Source organism: Oncorhynchus keta, chromosome 36, assembly GCF_023373465.1.
Source record: "Oncorhynchus keta strain PuntledgeMale-10-30-2019 chromosome 36, Oket_V2, whole genome shotgun sequence".
In the NCBI taxonomy this organism is placed as follows: domain Eukaryota; kingdom Metazoa; phylum Chordata; class Actinopteri; order Salmoniformes; family Salmonidae; genus Oncorhynchus; species Oncorhynchus keta.
In genome coordinates, this window is record NC_068456.1 from 2,490,585 (window position 1) to 2,504,091 (window position 13,507).

General features: G+C 41.2%; 1 protein-coding gene across 2 annotated transcripts in view; it reads right to left on the reverse strand.

Moving 5' to 3' along the window:
• Nucleotides 1-257: 257 nt before the first annotated feature.
• LOC118369447 (adenosine kinase-like) overlaps nucleotides 258-13,507 on the reverse strand; it is a 38,075-nt gene continuing 24,825 nt past the window's right edge. For both annotated transcript variants that reach the window (XM_052498292.1, XM_052498293.1), the window contains exons 3-11: nucleotides 12,167-12,220; nucleotides 8,828-8,906; nucleotides 8,515-8,687; nucleotides 5,870-5,978; nucleotides 3,660-3,830; nucleotides 2,896-2,931; nucleotides 2,694-2,808; nucleotides 906-995; nucleotides 258-793 (exon numbers count right to left, since the gene is read on the reverse strand). In XM_052498292.1, the coding sequence (XP_052354252.1) occupies nucleotides 669-793; nucleotides 906-995; nucleotides 2,694-2,808; nucleotides 2,896-2,931; nucleotides 3,660-3,830; nucleotides 5,870-5,978; nucleotides 8,515-8,687; nucleotides 8,828-8,906; nucleotides 12,167-12,220 (952 nt within the window). In that variant the 3' untranslated portion in view covers nucleotides 258-668. The remainder of the gene's footprint in view (nucleotides 794-905; nucleotides 996-2,693; nucleotides 2,809-2,895; nucleotides 2,932-3,659; nucleotides 3,831-5,869; nucleotides 5,979-8,514; nucleotides 8,688-8,827; nucleotides 8,907-12,166; nucleotides 12,221-13,507) is intronic.

Here is a 13,507-nt window from a genome sequence, read left to right on the forward strand (position 1 = left end):
GCAACACTACCCTGCAACAACACTTCTCCGCTTCAATAAGCCTCCAGTCACAATAAAACATCAATCAATGAAAACAATGATCAAATCTAAACCACGATGACACCGCCTATCTAATTTCTATGCGCAGTGTTCACCCATCTGTAACTAACCCATTAACCATGTCCCTAACCTGTTACCTAATCCTGACTCACTAACTTGGCTTTAGCTCGGTCTCCAAGGAGAAGACTGGACAGCAGTCGGATTCCAGCAGCATCCTGCAGTGTGTGTAAACATGACAGTTTATTGAGAGGCTGATAGTTAACTGTGAATCGGCAGTATTACGTTGGTACCTAAGGTCTAACTGTGTTTACAGAGGGCAGTAGACTTCAGAAGTTCTTAGGGAGGGCAGTTGAACATCAGTATAAACAGATACTGCTGTATCAGGCAGTGTGGCCCGAGAGCATCCTCTAGCGTAGGACAAGAAGAATAGGCACAGAAGTCTGGTTGCAGAAAGACAAGGGAAGAAGGGATGAAAGCAATGACAGATATATGGATGGATTGGATGAAGGCATGGATGGATGGTTGAAAGAAAAAAAAGGACAGGGGGGACCTGGTTTCATTCAGTTGGAAGGTAAGGGTGGATGGGTTAGGGGTAGGGGTAAGAGGTCAGCAATTAAGGTTACAGGTCATCAGTGGAAGTCTGGTTTTTCGGGGAAGGTGCATCCTGCTCGTCTGATGATGACGTTGGCAGCGTAGTGTCCTGCTTTCACACACTGTTCCAACTCCTTGTCCTGGACCAACTCTGACAGGAATCCTGCATGACACACACACACACTTATTCAACTTTCTCAAGGACCAACTCCAAGGACCAGACAAATATCCCACCCAAAATGTTCATGCACATAGACAAACACACACACACGTACCTCCTACAAAGGCATCTCCGGCTCCATTTGTGTCCACAATGTCCTTCTGGTCAATCTTCAGCACTGGGAACGTCTCCACCTTGTCACCTCCTTCACACACACACACACACACACACACACACACACACACACACACACACACACACACACACACACACACACACACACACACACACACACACACACACACACACACACACACACACACACACACACACACACACACACACACACACACACACACACACACACAATGGGTTGAAAATGGCAAAGCTAAACACACACACAGTATACGGGTAGAAAATGGCAAATTTGGGCACTAATAGGCACCTTAATTGGAATGTAGTGGCTGTACAGTATCATGCTATACATGTCAGAACTCTGGCTCTACGCTTCACAGCGCTGTACAGATATAGGATCATATTTTGAGCCATTTGCTACTGCAGGAAAATATTCCTGCAGCAACAGGAACTGTGAAATATTATGTGTATTATAATTAACAAACATTGTTTGTAGGGGTTAATACATTTTCATGTTTGGGCAAATCAAGTTGAACATTTTAAAGTGGAAATTACCAACTTTAGAAGCCATTTTAAACCTAAAATACAATACAAGTATGCATTTCTTGCTGTGCAGGAAAATCACGGCAACAAAAGAGTGCTCAAGTTAAGATCCTACATCTGTATGGGTGTTGACTGACAGCCGTTCTGAATTTAAGCATTGCACACAATTAATTTTGTTGTCAGTGAGGGCAATGATGTAAATTGCGATGACTCAATGTATTTTGAACGATGAGACGTTGAGAATAAGAGGATTATAAATAAAATAATGCTTTGATGTCATACAGTGTCAATGTTTATGATCCATGTTTGATGTACAGATACATGATGATATGATGTCATACTCTGGGTTGTTCCGAACAGAATGAGCCCATGTTTGTTTATTGTGAAGAAAATTCACTGCGGCACATGCACCTGAATGCACTCATAACTCCTTTCTAGGAGCACCAAGATTACGATCTGTTTCTCTGAATTGCCTTGTGAAAGCCTAACACTGTAAGATCATATTTTATAACTTAGCTAGTCAAAAGAACACGCTTTCAAATGATGCCCACCTGACCCAGATTGTGATTTATAATGGACCCGTTTTGGGATAACGTAAACAACAGTAATTGTTTGATGGCAGGGATGCAGGATTGTGTTCCAAACAAAACAATTACTATGTGTGCTTGCTCTAGTTCCTCAAAGGCGCAGCTAGGAGAGCTCCAAAAAAGCATCTTATAGTTGAAGACTCTTCTTTGAGTCATAAAAGTGCATTGAAATTGCTTAGAAACTGTACACACGTTTCTCGATGTGTGTGGCCACTTGGAGACAGACACCAGTTAGTCCTCTCATTCAAACCCTTGTAATTTTAGTTGTCTTATGTTGCACCTACCACACATTTTTCAGGAATAGTCTTATGTTATTGAATCAGTGTTTTCAGATTTCATTATCAACAAATGTGGCGAAAAGCATGGTAAATGTAAAATGCACATAAAATCAACAGTGTAATGTTTGGATTCAGTCTTGCGTCCGGTGAACTGTTGTGTCCTCACCTTTAGTTGAATAATTTTCCCATTATCTCCAAACTGAAACAAATTGTTACATATTTCTTGTGTAAGAAACATTTCAATTTCGCCTTATACATAATGGCCAATTCCAACGAGTTGCTGAAGGTAGGCTAGTTTCTGCACTCAAATCAGTGTGCGAGTGACAGTGTGTGTGTCTGTCAACGTGTGTGTGTAGTTACCTTTGGTCATGATGGTTCCGTCCTTCCCCTGAGTAAAGACAACGATTCTCGGTCTCTTCTTGTTGACTTTGGGCAGAGCCTCTGCCTTTTTAGCAATCTCCTCGATGTCCTCAGTCTACAAACACACACCATAGTCACAAACAAGCTATACTAATATACAAGAGTGTGTGTGTGTTTGTGTTTCAAATCGCAGTCCACTCACCTGAAAGCCTTGCTCTTTTGAAAACGTGGCCGCCTCCTGAAAAACAGAAATATTCCATTCGTTTCCATTTACACGGGAGTGTACAAAACATATTAGGAACACCTGCTCTTTTCATGACATAACTTTCACCTAGTCAGTCTATGATCCCTTACTGACGTCCCCTGTTAAATCCCAATTCATATCAGTGTAGGTAAAGGGGAGGAGACAGGTTAAAGAAGGAATTTTAAGCCTTGAGACATGAATTTTTATGCGTGCCATTCAGAGGGTGAATGGGCAAGACAAAAGGTTTTAAGTGCCTTCGAAAGGAGTATGGTGTCATGAACTGCAACGCTCCTGGGTTTGTCAGGCTCAATAGTTCCAAGAACGGTCCACCACCCAAAGGACATCCAGCCAACTTCACACAACTGTGGGAAACATTGGAGACAACATGGGCCAGCATCCCTGTGGAACGCTTTCGACACCTTGTAGAGTCCATGCCCTGACAAATTGAGTCTGAGGGCAAAAGGAAGGTGTTCCTAATGTTTTGTACATTCAGTGTATTTCTCCATGTCGTCCTATCTCGTCTGCCTGTCGGTCTCTCTCTCCATCGTCCTCTCGCTCCCCATCTGTCTACTTGTGTCTGTCGCCCTTTCTCTGCCTATTTGCCAGTTGGTCTCTTTCTTTCCGTCACTCTGTCCCTCTACCATTCAGTCTGTCTGTCTCTCGCTCTCTCCAGAAGTACCTAGATACTGGAAAAATTAATGAATGAGGGTGTGTGTGTGTACCGTCTCGTTGCCGAACAGCACGTCCACATAGGGCATGACCTCCATGAGGGCATCTTTGAAGAACTGAGAGATGAAGGGAGCGGAGAGGTTCAGAGTGAACAGCTTGTTGTTCTCAGAAGCGTGTTTGGCCACTTTCAGTATGGACTCCAGAGACACAGTCAGGAAGAAACCCTACGGAGGAGATAATAAAGCCTGTTATCACTGCTACACAGCCAGTTGTAATGCTACACAGAGCCTGTAATTACGCTACACCGCATGTTATAATCAATGCTCCACAGCATGTTTTAATCAATGATCCACAGCATGTTTTAATCAATACTCCACAGTATGTTATAATCAATGCTCCACGGTATGTTATAACCAATGCTCCACGGTATGTTATAATCAATGCTCCACGGTATGTTATAATCAATGCTCCACAGCCTGTTATAATCAATGCTACACAGCCTGTTATAATCAATGCTACACAGCCTGTTATAATCAATGCTCCACAGCATGTTATAATCAATGCTCCACAGCATGTTATAATCAATGCTCCACAGCATGTTTTAATCAATGCTCCACATTGTTATAACCAATGCTCCACGGTATGTTATAATCAATGCTCCACAGTATGTTATAATCAATGCTCCACAGTATGTTATAATCAATGCTCCACAGTATGTTATAATCAATGCTCCACAGTATGTTATAATCAATGCTCCACAGTATGTTATAACCAATGCTTCACAGTATGTTATAACCAATGCTACTGAGCCCGTTATAATCAATGCTACACAGTATGTTATAATCAATGCGCCACAGTATGTTATAAGCAATTCTACTAAGCCTGTTATAATTAATGCTACACAGCCGGTTATAATCAATGCTACACAGTGTGTTATTATTCCATGCTACTAAGCCTGTTATAATCAATGCTACTAAGCCTGTTATAATCAATGCTACACAGCCGGTTATAATCAATGCTACACAGTGTGTTATTATTCCATGCTACTAAGCCTGTTATAATCAATGCTACTAAGCCTGTTATAATCCATGCTACACAGCCTGTTATAATCAATGCTACACAGTATGTTATTATTCCATGCTACTAAGCCTGTTATAATCAATGCTACTAAGCCTGTTATAATCAATGCTACACAGCCTGTTATAATCAATGCTACACAGTGTGTTATTATTCCATGCTACTAAGCCTGTTATAATCAATGCTACTAAGCCTGTTATAATCAATGCTACACAGCCTGTTATAATCAATGCTACACAGCCGGTTATAATCAATGCTACACAGTATGTTATTATTCCATGCTACTAAGCCTGTTATAATCAATGCTACTAAGCCTGTTATAATCAATGCTACACAGCCTGTTATAATCAATGCTACACAGTATGTTATTATTCCATGCTACTAAGCCTGTTATAATCAATGCTACTAAGCCTGTTATAATCAATGCTACACAGCCGGTTATAATCAATGCTACACAGTGTGTTATTATTCCATGCTACTAAGCCGGTTATAATCAATGCTACACAGTGTGTTATTATTCCATGCTACTAAGCCGGTTATAATCAATGCTACACAGCCTGTTATAATCAATGCTACACAGTGTGTTATTATTCCATGCTACTAAGCCTGTTATAATCAATGCTACTAAGCCTGTTATAATCCATGCTACACAGCCTGTTATAATCCATGCTACACAGTGTGTTATTATTCCATGCTACTAAGCCTGTTATATTCAATTATTCACAGCCTGTTTTAATCCATGCTACACAGTATGTTATTATTCCATGCTACTAAGCCTGTTATAATCAATGCTACCAAGCCTGTAATAATCAATGCTACTAAGCCTGTTATAATCAATGCTACTAAGCCTGTAATAATCAATGCTACACAGCCTGTTATAATCAATGCTACACAGTATGTTATAATCAATTATTCACAGCCTGTTATAATCAATGCTACACAGTATGTTATTATTCCATGTAACTAAGCCTGTTAAAATCAATGCTACACAGCCTGTTATAATCCATGCTACACAGTGTTATAACCAATGCTACACAGCCTGTTATAATCCATGCTACACAGTATGTTATTATTCCATGCTACTAAGCCTGTTATAATCAATTATTCACAGCCTGATATAATCCATGCTACACAGTATGTTATAACCAATGCTACTCAGCCTGTGTGTGTGGTCTTTGTTACATACAGCGATATAGTAAACTTTGGCTTTTTCCACCAGTTTCCAGTTCTCCTTCAAGTCCAGATGTTTGTCCTTCTTATAACAGTTAGCTGCCGCTAGGTTAGCTACCAGGGACCTGAGAGAGGAAGGGGGGAAGGAAGAGAAGAACGAGTGGAGTTGATGAGAGGGACACAGTGGAGTTACAGTGGTAAGACAAAGTATGTGAACCCTTTGGAATTACCTGGATTTCTGCACAAATTGGTCATGAAATTTGATCTGATCTTCATCTAAGTCACAACAATAGACAGACACAGTCTGCTTAAACTAATAACACACAAACAATTATACGTTTTCATGTCTTTATTGAATACATTCATAGTGTAGAGTGGAAAAAGTATGTGAAACCTTGGATTTAATAACTGGTTGACCCTCCTTTGAAAGCAATAACCTCAACCAAACATATTCTGTAGTTGCGGATCAGACTTGCACAACAGTCAGGATGTCACACCCTGACCATAGTTTGCTTTGTATGTTTCTATGTTTTGGTTGGTCAGGGTGTGATCTGAGTGGGCATTCTATGTTGGATGTCTTGTTAGTCTATTTCTATGTCTGTCCTGATATGGTTCTCAATCAGAGGCAGGTGCTAGTCATTGTCTCTGATTGGGAACCATATTTAGGTAGCCTGGGTTTCACTGTGTGTTTGTGGGTGATTGTTCCGGTCTCTGTGTTTTGCACCAGATAGGACTGTTTTAGGTTTTCACACGTTTGTTGTTTTGTTAGTTTATTCGTGTACAGTTTCTTTATTAAAGTACAATGAATAACAACCACGCTGCATTTTGGTCCGCCTCTACTTCACCTAAAGAAAACCGTTACACAGGAGGCATTTTGGACCATTCATCTTTACAAAACTGTTTCTGTTCATCAATATTCTTAGGATGTCTGGTGTGAACCGCTCTCAAGGTCATTCCACAGCATTTTAAATCGGGTTGAGTTCAGGACTCTGACTGGGCCACTCCAGAATGCGTATTTTCTTCTGTTGAAGCCATTCTGTTGTTGATTTACTTCTGCGTTTTGGGTCGTTGTCCTGTTGCATCAACAAACTTCTGTTGCGCTTCAATTGCCGGACAGATGATAGCCTTACATTCTCCTGCAAAATGTCTTGATAAACCGTTGATGATAGCAAGCTGTCCAGGCCTCGAGGCAGCAAAGCAGCCCCAAACCCTGAGGCTTCCACCACCATACTTTACATTTGGGATGAGGTTTTGATGTTGGTGTGCTGTGCCTTTTTTTCCTCCACAAATAGTGTTGTGTGTTCCTTCCAAACAACTCAACTTTATGTGGAAGGACCACTAGAGGGCAGGCTGGGCTCATGGATAGTAGCCCAACAAAGCATGGGAGACAAGGTAACCAGAGTCAATTAAGCACAGCTGACGGTACTAATGAGATACTCTCCTTCCCCTATAAAAGAGAGAATGGAACCAGCAGAGAGGGGGAAAACTATCTCTGGAAGATGGCCACCGAGAGAGAGAAGCTGTGCTGAAAGAACCACGAAGATGGTGACAAACCCGTGATTTATGTTTGTTGTAGTTTAAAGATTATCCTATTGTGTTCTTGTTTCATCTGGAGAAGAAGATGTGTGTTTTTCCTTGGAAGATTTTTTATTGATTATGTTAGAATGTTTTTGTTGACAAAATACCCTCAATAGAGAACCGTGTTCAATCAGAAAAACCTACTCCTGACTCGTTTATTCCACCTTCCCGCTTTAGAGTGACGCCTAATTACTTGGTACGCTCACATTTAGTTTAATCTGTCCACAGAATATTTCGCCAGAAACGCTGTAGAACATCCAGATGCTCTTTTGCGAACTTCAGACAGGAGTGGCTTCTTCCGTGGTGTCCTCCCATGAACACCATTCTTGTTTCGTCTTGAACAAATTGTAGACTCGTCAACAGAGATGCTAGCATGTTCCAGAGATTTCTGTAAGTCTTAGCTGACACTTTAGGATTCTTCTTAACCTCATTGAGCATTCTGCGCTGTGCTCTTGCAGTCATCTTTGCAGGACGGCAACTCCTAGGGAGAGTTGCAACAGTGCTGAACTTTCTCCATTTATAGACAATTTGTCTTAGTGGACTGATGAACATCAATACTTTTAGAGATACTTTGGTAACCCTTTCCAGCTTTATGCAAGTCAACAATTCTTAATCTGAGGTCTTCTGAGATCTTTGTACGAGGCATGGTTCACATCAGGCATTGCTTCTTGTGAATAGCAAACTCAAATTTTGTGAGTGTTTTTTACAGGGCAGGGCTCTAACTCTAACCAACATCTCCAATCTTGTCTCATTGATTGGGACTCCAGGTTAGCCGACTCCAGACTCAAATTAGCTTTTGGAGAAGTCATTAGCCTAGGGGTTCACATACTTTTTCCAACCTACACTGTGAATGTTCAAATGATGAATTCAATATATACAATACAAATACAATGATCAGTGTGTTATTAGTGTAAGCACACTGTGTTTATTTATTGTTGTGACTAATGTTATGACCAAATTATGCAGAAATCCAGGTAATTCCAAAGGGTTTCCATACTTTCTTGCCACTGTAGATGGAGTGGAGCCTTGACCTGTTGTCCTTGAGTGTGTGTATTATGAGAGTGAGTGAGTGACGTGTTTTACCTGTGGTCTCCGGTGATGCATGCGGCGCAGGTCCCTGTAGGCTCCTCTGTCTGCTCATAGTAGTAGGCGTCCACGTGGGCCTCGTCTGCCTTCTGCTTCAGAATCTCCCCAAACTTATCCTCTCCGATACAGCCGAAGAACGTACACACCTTGTGGGGATCCTGGATCATCCACTGTGTGTGTGTTTAAGTAAGTTAGCGCGTGTGGTGTGTGTCAGTGTGTCTGAATGAAACATACCTGGGCAACCTTTACACATTTTGAAAAAGGTACAGTGAGATAGTGTAATGACTAAGTGTGTGTCTACGTCTCATACCTGGGCGATTTTTATAGAGTTCTGTGTAGCTCCTCCGGCATGGTACTCTACTTTAAACTTCTTGACAATCTCTTCAAACCTACAACACACATGCACGTACAATGTTTAAGACAACAGGGATGTTTGTTGTATGGTTTCAAGCTTTACCAGGATTCAGTACATATGGTATGAGAAACATAACATTTTTTCTTCTGAGACAGAGCTAAAGACCATTATGGCCCCAGTAGCTCCAAGTAACATGTTCTGTTCTCTATATATAGGAGCCTTATCACCTACTGATAACACACACAGACGGACAGAGAGAGTGTGAGAGATGGAGAGGGGATGGTAGAGGGGGAGAGAGGGAGGTGTTTGCGTGCGTACATATGCGGGTCCACGTGTGTATTAATGGGGGGATGCATGTAAAACGGACTAAAATAGGGCTGGCCCAGCAGAACAGAGCTAAGGAGGTGAGGATGAGATTTTGCGAGACTGTTTGCGCCATTGGCTGAAAGAGACGCACAGGAGTGAATCAGAGGCCTTCCCCCTCCAGCACAGCTATTTCCCAACCTTAGTGGTTTGTTTACTGCCCAGTCTGTCTGCTGACTCAACTAGAGCAGGGTGGTTGTGTGCTAACAGAACAGCTGATGTCAGTATTGGTCACAACTCAAACATCTGGACAGGAATGGACTAAGGCTGGGGGAGAAGGGGGCCAACACACCTAGGACACAGCTCAAACACCTAAACCTGGGGTCCGTTCAGAATGACACAAAGTTACAAAACGTTCAGATATAAATGTATTGTGTAGAACATAAATGATTGATTGTCTGAAGAGAAGAATAAATCGACTAATTTATATCTGCAACGTCATGAATGTTACACTTCTTAGTCTCAATAAGCCTCCTGCAGTGAGACGTTTCTCCTCGACCAATAAGAATGCCTGGATTAGAGTGGAGGGAAACTCCCAAGGCTACAACAAAACTCTGCACAGCTGAGACTGTTGCTCCCTCTGTCTGGACATGCTCCAGATATACTAATTATGTACAGATTTTCTGGGGCAGAATGAATCAAATGTCTCAGAGTAAAGGGCTTTCCCATATAGTTTTGAGTTATAGTTTGAATCAGAGTCCGATTTTTTTGTTACATTGTATTCCTTTTTTTTGGTCCGGTTGGTTTCACATTGCCAAATGTCAAACTAAAAAAAAGTCCTAAACAAAAACCACGTGTCCATGCAAGTCATTTGTTTATTGGAAAAAATGCTCACGTTAAATCCATCTGTGAGCATCACTTGCGTGTCCCAATCTTCATAGTACTTTCGCTTTGGTCTTCCAACATGCGGGAGGAAACTGAGCAATAATATAATAATAATAATATAATAATATATGCCATTTAGCAGACGCTTTTATCCAAAGCGACTTACAGTCATGTGTGCATACATTCTACGTATGTAGAATAGCCATTCCAACCCTAACCCTTATAGCCCACATCGCCCCTAATCGGATGAGCTTATACTCAGAATGTTTCAGACATGTCAAGTTATGATGATGCATGCATTTTGCAACCAATCATAAGTTCTCACCTGCAGTGAACCACGGTGCATTATTTAGTGCGCTCCCGAGTGCAATAGCGTTCACACCAATCCAAACAAACCGAATTAGGGGGAAACGCACTAGAGTTGTAAAAGAAACGCTCCAAAACAATTTGACGTGAAAAGCCCCCTAAGAGTGCTGATCTAGGATCAGGTTCCCCTTGTCCATGTAATCATATTAATTTTGATCTAATTGGCAAAACTGATCCCAAATCAGCACTCCTTCTCTGAGACGCTTAGTAGGTCCTTATCAATAATTTGCTTGCTGGAGGGCAAGGAGACTCCCAGCTCCACTAAAACTATTGACAACTGTGTCGTTTTCAAGGGATTGTTAAATAAATGTTAAATATTTAGTTGGAATATCATCACCTATTGAAGAGCATCACCTATTGAAGAGCATTACTTGGATGCAAAACAATTGCTCACATTTAGCTCTATCATCAGAGTTATACAGCAAGTAACTACATGCTTTTCATGATCAGTAAACATCAATTGATCGTGTAAATTCAGACACGCGAGGGAAGCCTCACGATATCAGTCACCATTAATTTGATGTTTGAGTGATATAAAATAAAAGTTAACTATACCTGACAAGTATGAGTGGTTTAGCTTAATTTCCCATACTTTGTGGACTCTGCCTGTCAAGCAGCAGAAGGGCGCCTTTGCCGATGTACTGTTGGCTGATAATGTTTACTTTGCAATGTACCGGTATAAACTTTGTACATTTGGCTACACATAGTGGTAAGTAGAACTAATGACTGCTTTGCACACTCTTGACATTCTCTCAACCAGCTTCATGAGGTCCTTAGGTAGTCACCTGGAATGCATTTCAATTAACACGTGTGCCTACATAAAAGTTAATTTGTGGAATTTCTTTCCTTCTTAATGTTTGTTTAACACTTTTTTGGTTACTACATGATTCCATATGTGTTATTTCATAGTTTTGATGTCTTCACTGTTATTCTACAATGTAGAAAATAGTAAAAAATTAAAGAATAACCCTGCAACCAGTAGGTGTTCTAAAACTTTTGACCGGTAGGGTAGTTAACAAGCTAACTTTCAGGAAATAAACTAGATGGCTATATCCAAATATTGATTGATTTGCTTGCCATCTATAATGGTGATGACAGTAGTCCGACTGACAACCAGGACGAGAACTTGCTGATGTCAAGCTCTTTCCAAAAGCCTAATATCTGACGAAGCAAGCTAAATGCTTATTTAGCTAGCTACATGCCAAATTAATCTCCCAATGCCAAAATAAGTGCTCAATGTTTTATGGTACAACATTCATATGATATACAGATCTGATCCGAAGGCAATGTTGGTTTTACCCTACTGAACCACGGAGAAAACTTCCACGGTCCTTTCCTTCACCGCAGCTGTCTTCTTATCTCTATGTGATTAAATGTAGACTTTCTTCCTCAAACTGCTTTGGTCCGGCCAGGTGGGGGAGGTTAGGCCTCTTGCCCTTCTATTGGCTAGTTCTGAACCTCCTGCCCCATCATTGGCTAGACTCGTGCTGGTGAATTTTAGAACGTGCCTGTTCTGTCCAGCCCACTCCAGGAAAGAGAACAGCTCAGTGTGTGAACTTACGGACCCTATATGTGTGCCTGAACAGCGACCACAGACATTCAGGAGTTTAAAATGGAAAAACACTTCTTTATGCAATAAATAAATAAATAAGGCAAATGTGAGGCAACTAAGACTTTAGATGAATCTCGGACGATGTTGAATGATTGATTGAATTAATGTGAGTGGTAGGAGGTACTCACAATGCTTTATGCTTGTCCTCGGCCAGGATCTGGTCGTTGGGCTTCAGACCGTACCTGAGAGAGAGAAAGAGAGAGAAGGGGCAGGAAGGGGGAGAGGGAACGAAAGAAAGAGATGAGTATCTTTCAGTCATTGAGGATGAAAAAAACAGGAGAGCTTCAGGGAACAAAGTCTGAGTCTGTGCCCTTTAAATGTCATTTTCTACGACACACAGAAATCCCCTCTGATTATATACATACGCACACAACAAGGTGATTAAAACCCACTCCACTTTGATCAGGATCTAGTTGATTACTTTACACCACAGCTCTCTCTGTATTTATCAGCTTTGTGTGTGTGTGTGTGTGTGTGTGTTGAATGTGAGTCTAGACTAAAATGATTGTTCCATAAAACCAAAGAATGTTCGAGGTCTGGTCACATTCTAGTTCTAATCCATTGTTTACGTAAGTGGTCTGAGACAGACTGGTCTCGGGGCTGTAATCTAGCAGAGGCCTTTGATCCGCTCCCACTACATACAACTACTAAACCTATATAAACTTTATCCAAACCCCATCTAACCCTTAACATGCTCTCACTACATACAGCTACTACCCCAACATAGGAGCTACACCAGCGCATCGAGGAGCGTCTCACGCTCGGAAAGAGTTACAGGTCTAGTGTAGCAGGCCAATAACCCCAATGATTCAGTCCAGATACATTTCCTCCACTCTGAACTCATCATCTCTCCCCTTTTCTCTTCATTTGATGACATACAACTTCATAGCACTGTAACATGATGGTACAGGCCAGAGGAGTGACACACACACACGCAATCTGGTCCCTTACTATGGCCGTCTCCGTGCCAGCCTGCTAGCTATATCTCACACATACACTACCGGTAAAACGTTTTAGAACACCTACTCATTCAAGGGTTTTTCTTAATGTTTTACTATTTTCTACACTGTAGAATAATAGTGAAGACAACAAAACTATGAAATAACACATGTTCCATATTGTCTTAAAGTAATGATGGACTGTCGTTTCTCTTTGCTTATTCAAGCTTATTTTGCCATAATATGAACTTGGTCTTTTGCCAAATAGGGCTATCTTCTGTATACACCCCCCTCATGAAGCTGGTTGAGAGAATGCCAAGCATGTGCAAAGCTGTCATCAATTCAAAGGATGGCTACTTTGAAGAATCTAAAATATTACTACATGATTCCATTAGTGTTTTGATGTCTTCCCTATTATTTTACAATGTAGAAAATAGTACAAAATAAAGACAAACCCTTGAATGAGTAGGTGTTCTAAATTTTTGACCGGTAGTGTACACGTGATATCTCTGAGCCCATGCCAGCCAAGAC